Here is a 21,943-nt window from a genome sequence, read left to right as displayed (position 1 = left end):
ACAGATGTCTTTCTTTAGACATTACTCAAACTGCTGCAAAAGGCAAAGATTTATTTTATATATATACATATACACTTGAAACTGCTTCTTCTCAGGCCAGCATAGGGATCAAGGTCTTGTACCAAGTTCTTTCAGGCTTTCTTTTGTTAATTGGAGCACTGCTCTCTTAAATATTAGGGTTCCACTGGAAACTGGCACCCTTTTAATGAAATGAAATGAAATGAAATGAAATGAAATGAAATGAAATGAAATGAAAACACGCAGAAGAGGGCACTTTACTGCTCTTGCCCAAGGTGGCAGGCTGAGGAAGTACATTTCAACTAAATAGTGCGGGAACACCCCGAGTAAGGCAAAGGAGCGCTTTCGGGTATTTGCCGTGTCCTGGCGCTGGTTAACTACGGCGGGGAGCCCCTTCCCTCGGCAGCCCCGCCGTGCTGTGCCGTAGCCATGGGCGAGGGGCGGGCAGCCGGGCCGGGCTCGCTGCCGCCGGGGAGCGCAGCCCCCGCCCCGCCCGGCGGGCGGCTCGCCGCGCCTCCGGCTCCGCTCCTCTGACCGCGCCGGGCTTCCCCGCGGCCGGCGGGCGGGAGGAGCCGCTGTTTCCGCTGGGTGTCACTCTGGGGTGGGAGAGGCGCGTTCAAAAGCGGGAGGGGAGGGAAAAGCCCGCCGACAACCCCGGCCGCCCGCACCGGCAGCGCCCGCCGCTCGCCACGCCGCGGCACGGGCGGCAGCCGCTCCGCTTCCTGCGGGCCGGGGCGCTCCCGGCCCTCCGCCTCGGAGCCGGCGCCCGGCGGAGAGTGCTCGGCTGGTGCCGCCTGCGCCCCGAGCCCAGCCCCTGCGGGCGCAGGCCGTCTAACCCTTCCAGAAGGATGCTGGAGAGCGGCTGTAAGGCGGTGAAGGAGGGCATGCTGGAGAAGAGGAGCGACGGGCTGCTGCAGCTCTGGAAGAAGAAGCGCTGTATCCTCACCGAGGAGGGGCTGCTCCTCATCCCCCCCAAGCACCCTCCGCCGCCGCAGCAGCAGCAGCAGCCGGCACCGCCAGCCGAGCCGGCGGCCAAGATCAAGGAGCTTCACTTCTCCAACATGAAGACGGTGGACTGCGTGGAGCGGAAGGGCAAGTACGTGTACTTCACGGTGGTGATGGCCGAGGGGAAGGAGATCGACTTTCGGTGCGCACAGGAGCAGGGCTGGAACGCGGCGATCACGCTGCAGATGGTGCAGTACAAGAACCGCCAGGCCATCCTGGCCGTGCGCTCCACCCGGCAGAAGCAGCAGCACCTGGCGGCGCCCCACGGGTCGCGGCTCCGCGGCGCTTCCAACTCCGCCTAGCGCAGGTACGGAGCCGGCACCGCGCCCGCCGCACCGGCACCGCGCGGCTCCCGGCCCGGCCGCCGCCTCTCCGCCTGACGGGCTGCCTGCCCTCTGTGCTCTGTGTCTCACTGCAGGTCACGATCGCGGAGCGCTTCCCACAAGAGGCACAGAGCGCGTTCCCGGCGGACCCGCTCCAGGGGCTCAGAAACTGGGCAAACGCCGGAGGTGCAGGTAGATCAGAGAGAAGCGGCTCAATAGCCTCAACCTCAGCCAGCTGCTGCTGCTGCTGCTGCTTTGCCGCCCTCGGTGCCGAGAAGCATTTCAAATTCATTATTTATGAACCTTGGAAAGGATCCTTTGGTGCGATGGGACTTCTAGGAGACATGATGTACTGTAACTTTATTTTAATGTATTTTATTTTATTTATTAGTGTTGGTTTCTTTTTGTTTTGTTTTCCTTTTAATTTTTTTAAGGCTTATTTGCAAGACATTTCTGAATGTAGGCTGTATCAAAAAAGTAAAGGAAAAAACGATATGCATGTTATCTCCCTGAAAGGTTGGAAAAGTTCTGGATATGCTGACTGTGTGCAATTTGGCAAAGAAGTTATTCATCTTTTACTCAAAATACACTATATTCCACCAGCATGGAAAATGTGATGTGCGTTTCAAAATTTGCTTGAAACCCGTACTGCATATGAAACCTATTTTCTCTAATGAGAACAACAATTATAGTCTGGGGCTTAATTGATTTTTTTTTTTAATATTAAACGTGGTGGAAGATGATAAAAATTTATTCATGCTTGGCTATTCAAAAAAAGCAATGTTGCTTGTCATTCTGAGATTAATCTGTTCAGGGTAGGAGCAGAAGGAATCTGACCAACTTCTTTTGTGATACAGGAATCTGAGTTGGAATCCAGCTATCTGTGTGGTGTGCTTGCTCCTAGGCTGGTGGGCCAGAGCTGGGAATGTTCATGTGTTCAGGAATGTTTCTTAGCATCCAAGTTCAGGCTCCCTCTGCACACTTAGTTTTCAAGTGATCTGGACTCTCAACCTATGTTGCATTTTCATGGCGGTTTTTTAATGTCTTGCATTAAAGCACTCCATAGTTTAAAATTTTATGTATGTTTTAGTGTGCAAATGGATTATTTTGGTCACAGTTTTTATAAGCTGAAAGTTGCTCTCTAGCTGAGACGAACTAGATTTAATTTTGGTGTTTAGCACTGTCAGATGTTGAGAGAGGCGTGCCATCTTCCCTCTAAAAACATTGATGAAGCCATGAAATTGGAAAACAAAGGGCTAATTGCACAGCTGGTGTGAGTTTCTCTGCCTCTTAAAAGTCAGTGGAGTTGGGCTGCCGATGCTGGTGGGAGCAGGTCGGAGCTCCTTGCCCAGTGCAGAGGAGGGAGGCAGGAATGGGCAGTGAGCTTTCTAGGACAGGCCCTTCTGACCATGGCTGCCTTCACGTTGGATGCTGCTACCACCCAGGTTCTCTGGTTTAAATTAAAGGGGGAGGCTGCAAGTGGGGCAGAGCGATGTAGTCCATTATCTCCAGTCCAAGGAACAATGTCAAAGCCATGGAGATATTTATTTTAGTTAGTGTGCTGAGGAAAATGGCTTTTGGCACCTTTACAATTTACATTAATATAAACAAAATATTTTAAATCTACACATCCAAGGCTTTTTGTGTAAATGAGGTGTAACTTGACAGCAAGAGCCTTACATTCTCGTTGCAAGCTTATTTCTTTAAGCGTTTAAAGCAAAAAACTGAAGTGATACTCAAAGGGAGATTTTAGAATTCACTACTATGTACATCGATCCCTTCCTCTGCACTCTTAAGATTAAGCTCCATCCTCTAAGGGGTAAGTGGAGGTCTGTGTTAGTCCTTGTCTTTTGTTCCTTCCCCCAGGTTCAGGGTCACATACCTAGACAAGCAAAGCATGTTATGGTGCAGAATCAAAGCCCTGATGATCCTCTAGAGTTATTCCAGAGCGCTTCTTTCCAACCTGGCCCTCGACAAGGCTGCACGAAGAACTTGGGGTGGTAGATAACAGCTGTCCTAACAAAGTCGTTATTTTGCGATTAATTGAAATAGAAGGTGCCCTGCATCTTCTAGGATTAGGTTCACCAACTTGACAGTCATAATTCTCAATTTCCACATCTCTGTACATCTGCCATGATCATTGTGCTAACGCTTGGATATTAGAGCTGCAAGGGGATTCTCTAATGAGCTAGTCAAAGACTCACAAAATAGACTGTAATTTGTAATTTGGTTCCTCTCTTTAGAGTGATTAACTGCAGGTTACTGAGAAACTAATCCACCTTTTCAGATATACAGATGTATTGCTGATCTCACCTACTAAAATGCATTTTAGCCTACTGAAGGATAAATGTAACTGATGATAATTAATTCCTGTTTGATCAGAGACACATGTATTTCTCTGAGAGAGGCAGTTATTCTTGTCCTCATTGGATGCAAGCCTCTATATGCCACAAAAGTCTATGGATGTAGTCTAAAGCTGAAATTCTATTGTTCTTCTGGAATTACTTGTACTTTGAAAGCCTAAAGATGATAATTTTAGTGAGAAAATTTACATGAAGGTATGAGGAAACTACTTTCATTTTGAATTTGGGATTCCTTTTCACTGGTTCAAGGTCAATACCCCGCTTCTTTCTTGTTTTTAGTTGGTCTGAAGGATGATCTGAAAACCTTTTGGACTGATCTCGTTCAACAAACTTTTGTTGCTTGTCATTGCCTGCTGTGTTACCTGTTTAAAAACTGGTGTCAGCCAGCCTCCTAGTGTGAGAGGTGGTCACATTACAAAATCTACCTTGATATACCTCCAGCCTGAGTGGGTGGGATGGGTGTAAGGATCAAACTTTTTCCTTGTGTCTCCAAACTGTCTCCTGGAAACTGAATGGGAACAAATTGGCTGGGGTCCCCTGGGGACAGTTGGACCATGTGGCTCATGCCCTGTCAGTATAAATAAGGCTAAATTGTCTGATGGGGACAGTCTGACAATTTTCTCACGCTCTGAATTCCATGGCGTGTGAGGTTTTTTGGGCTTTGGGTATTTTTTGTTTTGTTTGTTGTTCCTTTTTGTTTGTTTATTTGTTTTTTGTTTTTCTTGACTGATAGTAATTGTAGACTAAGAAATTGTTTGTTATAAGATGTACTTCTGAGGTTTTTAATCTTGCCCCTCTATTACTGCATAGTCTTCATTTGAACATCTGGATTTAATACTATCTGTTACTGCTTTGTAAGCAATGGCTATAAAAATAGGTTCAGCACATCATGCTCCATCTTATTGGAGCTTTGCAGGTAAATAAATTAAGTTGTCCTTCCTCTTCTAAAAAAAAAAAAAATGAAAAGAAATCTGACAGCACCCGGTTGAAGTAAATTCATTACAGAATAAACAAAAATGCTGGTAAAACACAGGCAAATGCTTGGTATAGATAGCTAAAGTGGGGACAGTGTTCATAAAGAGGTCAAGATTACTTGTTGTAATTAAAAAAAAAAGTAATGAAAGGGCAGATTCAGCAAGAAAATCCAAGCTGTGGTGACCAAGACAATTTAGGAAATGAGGGGAAAAGGAATATCAAATGGATGTTGTTTCTGTGACATCCTGAAGTAATTCCTCTTTTTTAAGGTTCATGATATTCAAATGCCAGCTTCTGAATTACAGCTGCAGTGATGTACGAAATGTTTTCTAGCATATCCTCTTGTGAGCAGAAATACTAGTGTTGTCCAAAAAAAAAAATGTGTGTAAATATGACTCATAAATGATTTCTGAGAGATGTGATTTATTTTTCATATTTTTCAAGATACATTCCATTTCAAATAAAGAGGTATCTATTGAAAGAGCTGTCAGTATGTTGGAAGAATGGTTGTTTGGTGGGCTATTTGTGATGATTAAAGCCTGGTCTAAGCTTTTCCAATGTCTTAAGCTCAATCTAAGAGCCTAAAAGGAACACTTTGAACCTGGGTAGGTACTCTCTGAAGACCCACTCAGATGCTCCAATTAATCTCTCTATATATAGCACAATTATGAGACTCAGAGTTCTCAGTTTTATTTCTTGCAGTGTGTGATGTGTGAGCACCCACACCAAGAGCAGCTGATTTCTGTAACACTCGGTGTCACAGTCCATGTACAGCAGGTCTTTGGGACACAGAATTCAGGCTCATCACTGTTACCTGTAAATGCCTTGCTCTGTGTGACATTAGGAGTCTAAACTGTAGCATTAAATGTGCCTTATTTCTCTTTTTCATAGATCTTAAACACTGTGATTGAATTTCAAGTAACCTGAAATTAATCCAGAAAAAAACACTTCCACCATCTGGCATAAACTCCGACCTGTTCTTTTCTACCTTCATGGGAAAAGGAATGAGGTATAACAAGAAAAATGTGGTACTTTGGGCTCTCCATAGAGCTGCAGCTGCTCAGATGTCTTGGACTCCCCTGATATGTATTTGTACTGCAGCAGGTCCTCTTTTTCAAGCATCTGCTGAAGGTGTATTACTTTCAGTGACCCTGTACATTGACCTCGGCTTGGTGCTGTTTGCATTCACTGGGGAAATGTCAGTAACCTCTTCCAAAAGAAGTACTTTATTGTAACAAGTACAAATTCTCTTTTTTTCAATAGCAAACACCCCAAAATATAGGCATTTGAACTTAATATTGATATGCAAATTATCTTAAAGATCTGACCTCTCACAAGTGCTGGTGCCCAGCAGCTTTGAAAAGTCAGTTAAACATTTCTAAATTTATTATCTATTCAAGGACCCACTGTTGCTTACAGCTGTTAGAGGTATCCCTTATAAGCTTTTAGTAACAATGGTGTCTTTGTAAGGACATAAATATAGTAGAACAAGAGTTTTATAATATGTGGTTGTTTCTGCTCCATCATAAATGGGGATGTCTTTACAAAAGTGCATCAATAGATGCTTCTCTGCTTTAACTTTTGGTTAACTGGATGTGAAATAAGACTGCTTATGTATTTATGGTCCATATGAAATGGTCCTAGAAATTGGCCATTATTTTCCTAACAGGGAATGTTGTCTTCCTAGTGTTTTCTCTTAAGTTTTCTCTCATCTGAAGTACAATGTGGGGTACAGAGAGAAAATCTGGATCTAACTCAAAGTTCAATTATTTGAACTTTTCAACGATTTGAAATCAACTAAAATTTTTCCAGACTGGGACAGATGTTGACCTTTCTCACAAATGGTAGCTGCTTCTCTTTTGATTTAGAAAACACAGGAATGAAACTCCAGAAGGAAGACCTCTGCCTATGATCTGTGTCAGTATTGATGGTGTGATTAGGATAACACTGACATTTTGTCCTTTCATATTTCCCAATTAAATGACGAGGAGAGGAAGAGGAAGATGAAATAATGTCTATGCTTTTTGAGCAAAACAAAACACAAGAGAAGACCAATCTAAATGTGTATCCCCCTTCCTCCAGATGAAATCTAGGCTAGAATGCAATTTCACTGAATTTACAGCACAGCTGAAACTAAACAATTTTCTTTGTAATTGAACCCAAACCAGAATTCAGTGAAAACCTTTACTCCTCTGCTTGTTTCTATCAGGAGCATCTCAGTCCTTTTTAGAAAGTGCCAAATTACTTTTCACACCTATCCATATTTTTTAAAATAAAATCAACCATCGTAAAGACTTCCAGCTTGTCTTTTATAAATTTGAAATAAGCATTAAAAAAAAAAAAAAAAAAAGTTGTGAACAGTACCATGGGTGTTTGTTATGTTTTTTCCTGTCTTTCCAGTGTGGGATTTTTGATGTGTAAGGTAAGGACCCTGGTACACACTTCTCACAGTGTTGCTTTGTGCCTTCTGTGCTGAAGATGAGCAGAGGTGCCTTTTGGGCCTGCTAAGAGCTGAACATCCTCAAGGTGTCCTGGCACCCAAAGGACCTGGGAGCTGTTTGGGACCTCAGCATAGGGCTCGATTACTTGTGGAGTCTTGGCCTAGTGGTACACACCAAATTTACAAGGAAAGGGGCATCAGCTCCTGTATGAAGCACAGAGAAGTGAGGCTGTAGTGCCAGCTGGCATCTGCACGAAGCTCGTGCTCTGCCTCAACAGCCTGGTTGGATTTGCAGTACCTACAAATTTTCCTTAGCAGACTTGTAGAAAAAGCCAGGGGTGAGGTTTCTGTGCTAAAGTGTTTGGGTTTTTTTTTGTTTTGTTTAGGCTTTCAGAAAAACATCAAAGCAGAGATATGTATCCCAGTACAGTCTCATCACGAGAAATTTAAATTAGCCACTTTTGCAGCCTTTCCTGGTCTTCTCCTAGATATCTCTGGCTATGCCAGCCACCAGTGCAGGGGAAATGATTGCTCAAATGGGGGTTTCATTTACCTTTTGTGTTGTATTGTGCTACGACCACACTGAATTTTGCATAAACAAAATTTCTAATTACTCTGCTTCCTAATCTTTGCCTTGCAATAGTTTTGTGAGCAGCCGTAGTAGATTAAGTGAACCAGAAAATATGTATAGAGTGACTAACCATTACAATGAAGCATACAGCCCTCTGTGGTCAGCAGAATATTTCAATTGAGACAATTTACCCCATGTTTTGTAAGGCTTCCAGTGAGATGAAGAAATCACTGCTTTTGTTTTTAAAATCTTGTCTGTGTTTTGTAAATATTTCTGATATTCATGACTGTACATATGGCTTTGATTGTAACTCACAGGAGGCTCAAGAGCTGGGTCGTATACCATCTAGGAGGAAATTATTTCGTTATTGGTAATTACTGGTAATTTTCAGCCTTTAGGAACTTCTGCACCTACTGTCATTTACAAGGTAAAAGTATGGCAGTGAACCTGCAGCTCGGAGAACACATACGGCCTGTTCTTGGGTTGGGTGCCAGAGCCAGGGTCCTTTGAGGAAATGGCTCTCCATGTTGCTGTGTGCTTTGGACCTGGGCCTGGGATGATAATTCTCTGTACCAGCGATAGCACCTCTCTGCAAGGCTCTCAGCCCACTTCTGTATCATATCTCTGTTTTGGAGAAGAGGAAACTCGGGACCGGAGAGCCCATGCTGCTTGCCCAAGGTCATGCCTTGGGAGCCAGAGGGCAGCGTGCCATCCACAGCCAGGGTCCCTGTCCCTGTGTGAGAAGTGCTGCCTCTCACAGCACAGCCTGCTTCATTTTCTGTTCTTGGTAGAGACCTTCCTTACAATCACCTGCACATACAGTGTCCAATCCCCCTGCCAGTGCCACGGCTCCTTGGATGGAGACCTAAATGGGTGACTGCCTTGCCATTTAAGTTCCAGCCTTAAAGATTCATTGTGTTGCAGTTACTTGCTCCTTGGAGACAAGAGCAAGGCAGAAACACTTGGGCTTCACTTGGGATTTAGCAGTCTTGGATGACTTCAGATTATTAAATCAGCTTCTGGCTATTCCCATCACTATGGATTGTGCAAACAGTGTACTAGGAACTAAGGGATCTGAGAGTTGCTCCCTATTTCCTGAGCAATTAAGTTCCTCTATTTATTGTGGATTACAAGGACAAAGAGAGGTTATCAGCCCCATAATAACTTGAAAGGACTCTGTAGATATGAATCCAGTGTTAACGCAACTTTTCAGCCTAATACCTGCTTTGACTAAAACACACAAAAGAAAGTAAAGGGGAGGGAGGAATTTTTCTTCTCTCTATTATTCTGTTTCTATTATTCTGCTGTCATTTAACCATTTCACTCAGAAAGAAGGACTTTGAAAGAAATGGTTTTAGCCAGAGACACTTATCCCAATCCTGTTTTTCTAGTAGGAAAAACCAAAACTGACTGGTGGACAAAGCTGTAGTAGCCAATGCACTTATCCTAACTTGCTGCTGGGGAGCATGATGGGGCTGTGTGATTGTCTTTGTGGGCTTTCACAACAGCTCCTTCCACCATCTGTGGACCTGAAAACTCCATGTCCTTTCCTGTGCCAGCAGCTACTGCAATATGCAGATGACTTTGCTTAGGGGCTTTTCTTGTATGCAGATGAACACATGAAAAATTACTGTTCTTTTAAAAGTCAGCCTTGAACTGGAAAAGCTATTCTTTATTGTTTTTTTTCAGAGGCTGCTGCTACTCACAGCCAGTCATAGAGCTATGCCTCCAGCTGAGTTAAATGTGTACTGGCTGCTTTTTTCATTTTTATCACAGATTGCTAATATTTCCTGTTCCACTAAGCCACGTTTCCCTGCTACTCTTTCCTAGTGCTTGGCTCCTAAACAAAGTCACAGCTCTTGTCACAAGGCAGTGGGCTGCATACTTATCCTTTATGTGAGTGTTGACTGAGGGCTCAGCAGTAGGGAAGTAATGCTGACAGCTCTGCTCCAGGACGGCAGATTGTCAGCATTCCTCACCAGGGCACCCAGCTGGCCTGGGAAAAGGCTGCTGTTTTGGGGGTGGGGGTTGGGCCTCTAAAATAAACTGACTGTCCTTCCAGAACTGAGGAAGATGGAGAGGGATGGTCAGATGACCTCTTTCTGGTCAGAGGGAGAGTCAGACCTATGCATCTGCAGAACCCGAAGCAAACACTACGATTCTGCAGGCACAAGCTGAAAGGTTGGGTGCAAAGAGAGAGGGGTATCTGATGGCTGAGATGGCAGTAAGACACCATAACACAATGATAATTATGAACAATTAGCCATTCACCCTTCCACCCCCCTCCTCATTAAGAGAAAAGCGTAGCTTGCCTAAGTGGAGAGGATGACAGGTGGGCCTGTTCATGTGCTGAAGATTTAGCCCAGACTGGAGAGCAGCAGCTGCAAAGGAGCACTTAGCTTCTGCTGCCCCAGGGAAGCTGCTACAGTCACTCCCAAGCAATTTGGAAAGTGTTCCTATGTGTTTTCCTGAGGGCTTAAGAAGCTTGCAGTCCTGGCCCACAGATGGCTAGAGTTGTGAAACTGCAGCCATGGGGCAATCAGCTGCCTGCCACCCTGACCATCATCCTTTAGTCATCTGGGAGGGAGGCTGAGGAGGGGCTCCCCAGACAGGAGCTGCCTCCCAGAGTGACTCGGGGCAGCCAGATGGATGGGCTCTGGACTCAGCTCTGTCCTTCTGCTAGGTACGTCTGATCAGAGAAGTCTTCCTGGGCCACACTCGCTCCAAAGGCTTCTGCCCCACACAACAAGCTTTGTCAAAAATGACACTGAAGGCACTAGTTAGCGCCCCTGGGCTGTGTCATGCCACTGGCTTGCTGGCAGCTTCACCAGTGCTGCCATTCCTCACCAGGGCTCTGTGAGCTCCAACACTGCAATGAGCAGCTGGATGAGGTCTAAAGCTTCCCAGGGCTCTGCAGAACACCTTCAACCCTGCAGTTCTGCTGCTAATAAGCTCAGAAACAGCTCCAGTGGCGTGTCTTGAATTGGGCTGGGGGAAGTTGGTGCTCTGGGCTGAAGGTGCAAGATAAACATACCTTGAAGACAGAGGTCCCTAGCCCAGTGGGCAAGGTGCTAGTCATCCCAGGGGTGGACTGTAGCATCCATCCTTCGCTTGCAGGGTTTTTCCCCAATTCTGCTGGTTTCAGCCATAGAGCCATCTATCAAAGAGTATTCTCTTTTCAAAGGAAATTCTAAATAACTTGGTCAATTTTCCTGACAGTAGAAAATCCTCAGCAATCTCATTTGAAACACAAAAGGGTGCAAAAGGGTGAATGCTTATGCAGGTAACCTTAATGTAATATTTCATTTTTGTCTGGGCAATGGCAGAGATCTATCACAATGCAAAGCTTGCATAAAAGTAAAGATTATATGTATTTGCAAATCTGCCATGGCTACGAAGATCATTCTGCTGCCTTTGATTTCCTAATGTTTTAATTTAACTGAACCTAAGTGGATTTAATGGTTCATTTTCAGAATATTCACTTAAGGATTTTTTTCACTCAAATTTGAAACTTCACATCAAACTGAATTTGGGGGAATAACTTACTTTTGCTGATCTCTGGATATGCTTTGTCTTTCTTCAGCCTTTTTTTTTTCTTATTCTCTTCTCTGAGTTGAGCATGAGCATTTAGTGGGATGACAGCAGCTGCTCCCGTACCCACTCTGTGCACCTTACTGATGGGGCTAGTGTCTCCTAAAGGTAGGTAGCCCTGGAGCAGCCATAGCTACATCCTCTGCTCAGTCTGTACACAGCCATCCTCCATTAGACTTGCCCTTGTAAAATGAAATTCCAGCATAGCTGGAGCTTGCTCTTAATTCAGCTGTCACAGTCTGCACCGAACTGGCCCAGGGGTACTTGGAAGGCAAAGACCTACAGCAGCACTGCTGCACCAGTGTCCTTCAGGAATGTCTTTTTTATTACCACACCTTTGTTGTAGTCACTGAAAAGCATTCACAGACATTGAGGAGATGGGATGGTGCTCCCCCTCTCACAGCTGCTAACATTGCCTTCCACGTGTGATTGATTAAGGTGAAAGCTGGTTTGCCTTTGCTACCATCACCGCTGCCTTTCTGCTGCAGGCAAGAGTTACGGTGCACTGAAAGGCAGGAATGGTCTAAAAGCACAGGGTATTTATGTGATACTCTTAGTGGGTCTCCCAATACTGTGTGTGTGGCCTTTCTTTAGCCTAGACCTCACAGAACTACTGTAAAATCCAGTACCTCACTGATATATAGCCTGGGAAAGGTCAGGGTGGCAAGGTTTGTATGTACCACTTGGAAAAGAAAAATGCTTTTATAAGATAGAATTCCAAGTTTGTGATACAATGCAAGCCAGGTCTTGTTCAGTGTGATTCTTATGCAGGTACCTAACTTCTGATAGCACAGCATTCCCTGGAGCTAGCAGGGTTAGCTCAGATTTAGGGCCACTCGTGAGGGCTACCCCTGTTCCTTTGCATAAAGGCATACCAGGATACAGCTGTTTTCAGCTCCCAGATGTTGACTACATGACACTGGAAAGCTGTATCTTAAATTTACTACTGCTGGTCTATTTAGCAGTGTTGCTATAGATGCTACAATGCCAGTGGGCTAAATAGCTCAGAACTGCAGTGAACTATATTAGTTGCTGCCCACTCTCAACCCATAAAATCCTCAGCTTTTATAAACTGTCTCTTTTTCACCAGCCCTTTATATCCCATATTGGCTTTTTGAAGAGGAAAGCTCAGTTTTTGTATACTTTGCCTCCCTTCTCCAAGAAACCTTGCTCTTAAGTTTGTCAGCAACTTCAGGTTTGCACACAGCCTAGGTTTGCACACAACTTACTCAGGGTGTTCAGTTCCATCACATTCACAGAACATGTACAAGTGCAGTGCTAGGAATGAGGAAAAATAGTCTATTCAGCAGCCAGAGATGTTCAGTAACTGCCCATCCTTGACAAGCTGTCATAGTTCTACATCTTGCAGCTCAAGACATAGGAAATGTTTGAATTTTTCATATTGGATGATTTCAAAGCTCTTGGGTCTATTCTGGTGGAGAAATTAATGCCTGTACTTCAGTGTGCATGGAGGCATGCACAGGAGTGCAAATGTGTGCACCCCCAGGGTCGCTTGTGGGTGTGATGGGACACAGAGGGCTCCATAGCAGGTGCCAGAGCCCAGCTGCCCACAGAGGAGGTGAGTCCCTGATAGTCACATCAGGATTCCTCCTCTCTGGTCTCCTGGCACCCTGCAAGGCTGTTCTGCAGAGGGTGGGTTTGTTTCTGGCATGTTGATGGAAAGTGGATGGTGGAGGGGGCTGCATAACTCACCCTCCTTCCTCTGACTTACAGCTTGGCCTCCTTGGCAATTTGATCTGAGGCTGGCCCAGAGGGAAGGACATGCCACACTTTAACATTTGCCCTTCAGCCTAAGCATTACCCAGGGGAACACGGAGAGCCTCGGTCCTTTGGTGGGAGTGACACATTGGTGAAATGGCTTAAGAAACAGTGACCTCAAACACAGCAGCTCCATGAAAGGTCTTGATATGGGACACCAAGGGCTCTCCCTGCCTCTCCGTGGCCTTGTAATCAGATAGTGCCCATATCTGAGGGAGTCTCTCTAAGAGACTTCAAAACATGCTGGTGGAAGCTTTAGTGAAGACCAGACCTGGCTTTCCTCAGGTAGGCACCACCCATGGAGATCCCTTCAGCCCCAGATGAACATGTTTCTGGTGCAGCCACCTTTGCCATGCTAACAGCAGTGATTAAACTGTTCCAAAAATTTAGAACAGCTAAAGTGAATGAGGCATTCAGGAAAATAAAGAATAAAGCTCTAGAGGTGTAATTATGGCAGTGCTGAAATCTGTGACAGAATTTCACTGACTTCTCTGAAGGACTTGCCCCTTTAGGAAATCTGAGATCAAAATGGGAAGCTTAGAATCCCATTAAATTTATATTTGATATGAAAAAGATGTTTAAAAAAAAAAAATCAGTTGCATTTGTCTTAGTTTGCTTTAGCTACTCAGGTATTGGGAGGAGATATAGGCACCCAAAGGGAATGGTACCAGATATTTGAGTATTCACCCTCTGATAAGATGACTTCTGAGAAATGAGTCCTGTTGGTCTCAGAAGAAGTTCCAGTGATTGTTTAGATAATGAAGAAAGAGCTTCACTAGCACATGGTACCCAGTTGTACACCCTTGAAGGAACAACTGGCCTAGGTCCAAGTCTGTAGCAGCCATTTCAACACAGTTCCAGTTTCCCAATTGTCTCTGGGAATTCAACATTTGTCAGTGGTAACAAAATAGGTATTGTTCAATAATGATGAAAGTTTGCTATCTTTCTCTTTACTTACATTTCTCTGCAGGATGTTGCAGTTGAGAATGTGCTTTGAGAACATCAGAGAGGAAGGTAAACCTCTGTCATACTGGCAGAGATGAGTCTATATGGCACCAAGCAGCTGAAATGCTGCTCTTGGTCACTGGTTCCCCAGAACTCTTAAACTAAGAAGCCTGGCTTATCTCAGTACCTCTGCCTGCTTGCTAACAGCTGCCTAATAATTCTTTTCTCTGTGCAGCATAAATAATTACTGAGCTGTCTTCTCCTCTGTTGCTCACCCTGCCTCTGAGCCAGCCCTTACAACCAGAGTTGTATTTATGCTGTGGCTGAGTCTGCCTGCAAGCCCCAACACGCTGTCCCGCGCAGCCTGCGAGGAAAGCTGTGCAGGGGGGTGCTTGCCACAAGGAGGGCCAAGGAGGAGGTGGCACTGTCCCACCCACACAGCTGCCTGAGGACACTCTGCCAGGCAGCTGCCTGCTCCTGGGCAGCCAGCACCCTGTGCACCCCACACTTGGAGTGGATTCACAGCTGCTGCCTCCTTTGCAAAAACATTGCCACTGCTGGGGGGAAAAACGTGGAAGTCCAAATTCATCACAGGGTGCTGGGAGCAGGAGCAGGTCATTAATCTGCCTTTGCATGGTCCTACATGCCCCAGCCTAGCTGCAAGTCTGTGACCTCATGTTGTCACCCGTAGGACTGGGTGGTCAGGGAGCTGGCTGCCTCAGGGCAAGCCAGGGCAGTGCTGGGGGGCTGCTGCCCCAAATTCCAGCACAGCAGTGCCCATGGCAGCCTGCTACACTGAGGATGGGCTGCCAACCCCACTGCAGGCTGGCCACAGCTATGTGCTGCAGCTGGGGCCAGCCTAAGGCTTCAGCTTGAAGAGAAGTCCCACCTCTAAAGACTGTGGCTTTCCCTGTGAGTACACACTGGCTGTTACGCCCTCTACACACTCACTGTGCCCACAGGTGGAAGTTCTGTTATATCTGGTATGTGAAGAGCAACTTGTAGCTAGATACCATATCCTTAGAGGCAACTCTCACTGCAGGAAGTGAACAGTTTGCCATCACTGTCTTCCTCTGTGGCAGCTCCTCACAGAGGTATGGACTTAAAACTACGGTGCAAGTCTCTTTTACCAGGTCCTGGTGACATTCCTACTAGTTTAATTAGGTATTTCTGGTGATAGCTGTATGAGGCATGCTGCAGGACCTGGAATAATGCTCTGTTGAACAGAATTTAAGCCCAAAACAGTCTGATGAAGAACTGAAAAGCCTTGGTCCTTTTGGCTGTCTTTGTATTTGGACTGAAATAAATTCTGGGATGCTTAAACTGGGAAGTTTCAATGAGAGGTCTGCCTAGAAGTGGGGAGGACCTCCTAGGTCATGAGGATAGTTCACAAGGGAGACAAAGAGGTATCTATTCTTCCCTCTTGCATTTGCCTCCCATCTGCTGCACCCAGCCCTGAGACAGGAGCTTGAGCTTAGAGTGATTTGGGTCCCAACCTGTCATCACTTCATGATTGTGCAGCGGGTCGATGAAAGGCTGCAAACCCAAGGCTGGGCATCCTGTGTCCTGAGGAAGTTGCAAATAATAACAAAGCAATATTATTCTTTAATGACTGCTGACCTGACACTGAATCCCATAGACTGGGTGTGGCATGGAGGATATCAGTTTAATTAAGTATGTCTATTTTTCTGCGAGATATTGACTTTACATATCTGAAAAGAGGAGACCAAGGGATTTCATCCAGCTCTGTCCCTTCTTTGTCAACCTCTCTTGTTCTGAGTCACCTTCTCCTTGCCTAATTTGTCTGTTTTGCCCCACTTATGTTCTCCTGTGAGTGTGCCTGGCTCACAGCAAACATCTCCACCATTAGCACAGGCAAGGAAGTGGTTGCGTGATATTGCCGTTAGTGCATGGTTTATCTAGTTGTAATTCCCATGGCTCCAGCTCTGTGAGTGCTTATACACAGACCTCATTTTGCAGGGGTGGCAAGGGGAAAGGTCAGTATTTATGAATCATTTCCTCCTGGTTGTGGCAATGAGGTTGGTTTGTGGACTGAGTCATGGAAGAGCAGCCTGGAGAGGCAAAGATCTCCGAGCAAAAGACCTTCAGATCCTCACTGACTCTTGAACATTGCAGCCAAGGTGCCATCATCATTTCACATCCCCAGTCACAAATACCTTTAGTTACTTAAAACACTCTATAGGTATCATCTACCATGTCTGTGAGAAATCTTGCTTCTTCCAGAAGTATTGCAAGGACTCAAATATATGACTGCCCGATGGTTAATCAATTGTCACATGGCAAAAAGACAGAGGGAAGCCCATCACACATTCCTCTGTTATAAAGTTGGACTTGTGTTTGAAATGCCTTTGTTACATTTGTTGTGGAGAGGGAGAGGTTTCCCAAAGGGAAGTGACCTAATGAAACAGATTAGTTGAGACTGGATTGATTACCCCTTGGAACAAATTTTCCATGTTAGTGCAGAAGTGATTGTGATGTAGGGTTTTATCTTTGTATTAACATTGAGAAGCCAGTGTAGTACTGCTGTGTGATAGGCTGCAAAAACTTGGAACAAGCCCATCCCCACAATGCAGAGCATAAAAACTGGAATGACTGAGATGCTGAGAGAAATTTTACATGATCCACCTCAACACATGCTATTTTGAAATAGCATCAGCAAATTACTGCCTAAAGAATGCATCCTCTCACTCAAGAGGTCCAGTTTTAGTGCAGACTTCCAGGGAAAACATTTAGTTCCCTGTATTAAAATGTTTTCCAGAAGAGCTGCCCAGCTGCAAGCTCTAAAATGTTCAGAACTTCCTCCAGAGTAGAGCTATTTATTTTTGCTGCCCTGTTCCCCCCATGCTCTCTATTGCTGCCATAAGGATTATTTGGAGCTGCAGTGGTGAGTCAAGCTCCTTCTTCACCAGATCCTTTAGAGGTTTCCATCATGGCCTTCTGTCTGGGCACATGTGGGGCTGGCAGAGCCAGGACAGGTGCAGAGAGCAGGCCTGAGTTTTCTCCAGTATTTGTCAGGATCCAGACACTTTTGGTGGAACAGAGCCTGGCCAGTCCTAGAACTGTCCCTGCTGCAGATGCCTGGTCCCTCTTGGCTGTTGGACATCTGAGAGGGAAGCATGCCCATCCCATCCCCACCCTGGTGTGGGAGTGCTCCAGCAGAAGCTGGAGTCAATATCTCCCAGCCTGTCCAGTCAGAGGGCAGAGGTTTGAGGGGCTAAAAGTAGAAGGGGAACATGTCAGCTGGTGGTGGTTGAGGGGTGAGCCACTTCCAAATAGTATTCCCAGCTGTTTCCCTGACAGGGCATCCATCTGAACATCATCCTGGAGCCACACAGGACCTTCTGCTCAGCCTTTTGCATTGCCACCTAAGGCCGTAGCCCTACAGCAATAATTGTTAGCTGAAGACAGGAAATCTAATTAAAAGGGAAATTAACTACAAGGGGATAACATATGGTGTGCTGTCTCTCAGAAGGCAGAAAAGGCAAGCTAGGGCTGAGGTGTGCAAAGGCTGGGAGGCTCACACCTCCTGCCAAGCTGCTGCCAAGCACAGTGCTTGCTGCACTGGGTGTAGGAGAAACCACTAGCATCTCTGGCTGCCCTTGCACTGTGTAGGAACACATTCCTTGCAGGAATAACTTATCTTTGGCTAAAGAGCTTCCATTTACTGTGATCTTGAGGGCCCTCAGGCAGGAGGAGGACCCTGGCAGCTGAGGGTCTGCACTGCTACTGATGGGATGACACGAGCTGAACCTGCTTGAGTATCCTAGTCAGCTGGCAGTGCTGGAGGCTGCCAGGAACAGTTGTGCTTGTGCATTATGGCTTTCCCACTGCAGCAGGGCTTGTCTGGGCATCTTCTGCAGCACATCTCTGTGCAGGGACTCTGCCCACCAGCCCACCATGGCCACAAGGGGAATGTGGCTGCTGGCAGTCTTGGCTGGGTGATGGGCTGTTGGCACTGCAACCCTGCCTATGGGCAGCCTCCAGAGAATCTCCAGAGTAGTGGGAAATGAGGCTTTATTTAAACATGGAAAGCACAAAATGGGGTACCCACCTCTGGTCTCCTGCAAATGATGCCACTGTGGCTTTGGCAGCTGAGCTGGTCTTGCTGCCACCATGCTGGTTGTGACTGACACTGGCAGCATGAAGTCTCAGCATTTCACAAATCTGAAGGTCTGATCATTTATCTGAAAACAATCCATAGCCACCTCTGAATACCACAGAAACACAATAACGTTTGTCTTAATAATGCAACGTTCAGTGCTGAATGCATTTAGTGCTGATGGCTGCACCGCGATTAGCAAAGAGGTGCAGTAATTGTCAATTGTCCATTTCAAATCACAACAGTAATTGTCACATATGCAAGCAGGTATTGTTCATCCTCAGGGATTCATGGCACTGTGGGACAGTATTAATAAATATAATCCCTCCATTCAGTTTAGTACTTGAAGTCTTTCTCATGTATCTTCAGTACCTGCAGAACAGCTAGCTAATTCACAGGAAAGGCCTAAATGTGAAACACATGTTTCAGCTGAGTTTTAAATCCTCACAGTCAGCATTTGGCTGGCCCTTCTTATTTCCCTCAGGAGTTTGTTGATACTGTTGTTCAGGTACACAGTAACCCTTAGAGGTTTTTGCTTCCTTTGTGCCTATTGAAAGGCAGCAGGTTTGTCTTACTGACTGATCAGCTGTAATCGAGGAAGGGAATTTTGAATTTGTACAGTAATTTTGAAGTTGTACAGTGCTTTTCCAGGTTGGACTGTGCTCAGTTTCTTGGCACTACAGTCTTCCACTGGGTATCCACAAGACTGTAACATGAAGTGCCTGGACTTCAAATACCCTTCCTGCATTTTTGCCTTAATCACATCTATTTGGCACATTTTTCTTTATGTGCCTTCATTGTGAATCCTCTGATTTAAATAAAACATTCAAGACCTTGTACTTCAAATATGTTACTAGCATTGAGGAGACACATGTATGGTCATGATCAGCACTGTCTTATCTATTCTGCATCATCACTGTTTGGACCAACCATGTGTGTCTAAGCCAATGAGAGGGCTTTTTTCAGCTTTCTATTTTGGTTTATCGTCTTTCTTTACTTGAAGTTTCTTGTCATAAACCTGTTTAGAGAAGGCAGGGTGAAATGCTCCATCTGACTTTAAAACCACACAGCTCTCAGGGGTGTGTGGTCTTACTCCTGAGTGTGAATTAAGGCCATTCAAATACTTGGCATTGGCCTTAGAGAGATGCAGGAGATGGGTAGATGTGCCCAGACTGAAAGTCAAAGGGTTCTGAGCTATCAAACACATCTTTCTTTTAAGTGTGAAGAGCAGGATCCCACTCCCAGAACTCGAGTGCCATTTTCTGTACTGTATGAAGTACCCACTTATGTGTGTATTTCCCCTGTGAAATGGTTGCTTTTCTTGCTGTCCCCACTTTCTGCCTCCCAACACATTGTCAGAAGAAAGCACACAGATAAGTGCGCAAGCATTTCCTGAGCTCATAACTCTGTCTCCTGAGGGACAGTTCATCTGATCCATTTGAAAGCTTGAGTACCAAGTGTCATTCTGTCTCTTACATACATACTGAATGAAATTTTGAATGTTTTTTTACAGCACTGAATAAAACACTTGGAGTGCTCCTCTCTCTGCAAATGCCTGGTGGCATGGACATTTTTGCTATAAAATTGTATATCACATATCTAAATATAATTACATTCTGCATTATATATACATATACTGTACACACACAGCATCTATTTTAAAACCATTAGTAGCTGTTTTCAGCTTTTTGGTGATGTGAGGAGTTTCTATCATCCATGAGGCTTGTTAGACTCATGCAATGGTTTTAAACTCGTGGTCTGTGGGTAACTGAAGGATCTTCAAAATGGGACTACAAGACAAAAGCAAAAGCCACTAGACTTAAAAGTTTCTATGCAGGGCTCTACATATCATGGACCGGAAAAATATTATGGGACTGACAGTTGCAAGAGGTTGAAGTGCATTGGTCTGTGACCTTGTTTCTGTTGCTTGGTAAGCGTTCTCGGACTAATAAATGAAGTGGCACTACTAATAAATGAAGTGGCACTGGGGCAACTGGTGCATATATTTAAAAGAAGATTCTTCCCCATTATCCTCCTGCTACTAAGCCTTGTCCCATGGGAGTCAATCCTTTACTTATATTCTACCTGGCTATCTTCACCCATCCACTTATATGGAAGCTATTTAGGTTTCCTGTAAGACAAAAAGAAAAACTCAGCTCTTAAGCTGAAGTTGCGGCAAATCTTATTTCCAGCCAGCAAATATTTTCTTCTTTTATTTTGATTTATTTTTTTATCCCAGCCCAGTATATTGTTTCATTGCATGAAGAAAAGGTTATTACAGTGGGTTCATAGAACACCTGTTGCATAAATCTTGGTGATTTTCAGAATGTGAACTCCTGCTGGCAGAGACAGCTGTGTCTCACATTAAACACAGAGTATAAGGTATCCAAGGAGGAAGGAGAGAGAAAAAAAAGCTTAAGATAAGAAAACAGTACATCAGTAGCCAAAATCTGTTGTCAAGATTTATAAGCTAAATGAGTTACAGTTGAAGAGGATACTAAAAGAAAACCATTCTATTCCTAGAAGACAAAATGTGTTTTCTCAGAGGGATTCCCAGAGGACTTTTCATTTCTGACAGCAGACAGAGTAGACAGCTGGTCCACATAAAAATGTACTTGCTAATTAACCTATCCCTCACATTACACCCAGAAAATATTTAAGCAGCAGAGACATTGCTGAGGAATACTGGCAAAATTTAAGGGGTTTCCTTGCATGGTGCCAAATTCTCCCAACTTGCTATTCAAGGTCCTAAGTCTTGTTGGTTCAGCAACAAGTCTTTGGCACAAGGAAGGAATGTAAGGACTGCTGCCTTCATCAGCAGAACTTTGCAAATCTTGGGGTATGTTTTTTTTCTATGCAGTTCAGTCTCGTCCTCTTCTCCAGCACAAATTCTACTGCCTGGTGACAGGAGTAGGTCCACCAAGTCAGGTGGCTGCTAGCCCTCCAGACAGCCCCATTCTGTGGGAGTTATTCCCCGGAAGGAGGGTGCTCAACCCCTGGCTGTGGTGACTTGGAGATGCCAGCATTGGTGTTCTCTGGCAGAAGTGAGATGCAAAGGCTCCCTCCACCCACATTTTAGTTCACACCTTGCAAGGCCATGGGGCTGTCCCTCACCTGGACTCTGAGTTGGAGACAAGGCTCCCTAGTCCTGCCAAGGAATTTATATTTTCAGCACCTTCCGCAGAAGTATGGTGTGAACCCCATGGGGCATCTACAACCAAGGAACCAAATTTAAGTTGAAAGAGTTAACTCAGCACAAGGAGCTGCTGTCAGAAACAAGCACATTATAGTAAAAAACAACTCTCAGAGGCAGCACTGGAAATTTTATCTATGCACAAAGGGGAATTAGGTCTTCAGGGAACAGCCTTAGAAGCAAATTATAATAACACTGTAGGAAGAGTGATGGTATAAGAGAGGTCAATGTTTGCAACCAGATGAGAGTGGACTTTTTCTTTCAGTGTTTGATTATTTGTGCTATTACTTAGATCACATCAAGTTTACTCAAGCATAGTCGTATAGTGTTCTCCAAAAGCTTATCCCAAATATTGTAATTCACTTATTTCTCCCATCCGCTTCCCTTTCCTCTTCCACTTCACTATTACAGATGTCAGATCAACAAATAAAGTGTGTGGGCAGAACAATGAAACTATTCTCTTGTAAAAAAAAGAAGAGATTATTTCATTCTCCTGCTATTAACTTTAAAAGAAAAGGCCTTTTGTACCTTTTATACAAGCGTGTGCAATGATACGATTGTGTACCTCATCTCCTTAACTTCAGAGGAAATGATTCATGAAGAACAGTATATGGTTGTAA

The 21,943-nt window shown here is 44.9% G+C and overlaps 1 protein-coding gene across 1 annotated transcript; it reads left to right on the top strand.

Moving 5' to 3' along the window:
• Positions 1 to 728: 728 nt before the first annotated feature.
• On the top strand, positions 729 to 2,424 carry PHLDA1 (pleckstrin homology like domain family A member 1). The gene is made up of 2 exons (XM_030260173.4): positions 729 to 1,330; positions 1,442 to 2,424. Exon 1 carries the CDS (start codon positions 867 to 869, stop codon positions 1,323 to 1,325), a length of 459 nt encoding a protein of 152 aa, XP_030116033.4. The 5' UTR covers positions 729 to 866; the 3' UTR covers positions 1,326 to 1,330; positions 1,442 to 2,424.
• The last annotated feature ends 19,519 nt before the right edge of the window (positions 2,425 to 21,943 follow it).

This window comes from Taeniopygia guttata, chromosome 1A, assembly GCF_048771995.1.
Source record: "Taeniopygia guttata chromosome 1A, bTaeGut7.mat, whole genome shotgun sequence".
Taxonomy (NCBI): domain Eukaryota; kingdom Metazoa; phylum Chordata; class Aves; order Passeriformes; family Estrildidae; genus Taeniopygia; species Taeniopygia guttata.
Note: the sequence above shows the minus strand (reverse complement) of the source record. Positions and strands in the feature narration are given on the sequence as shown.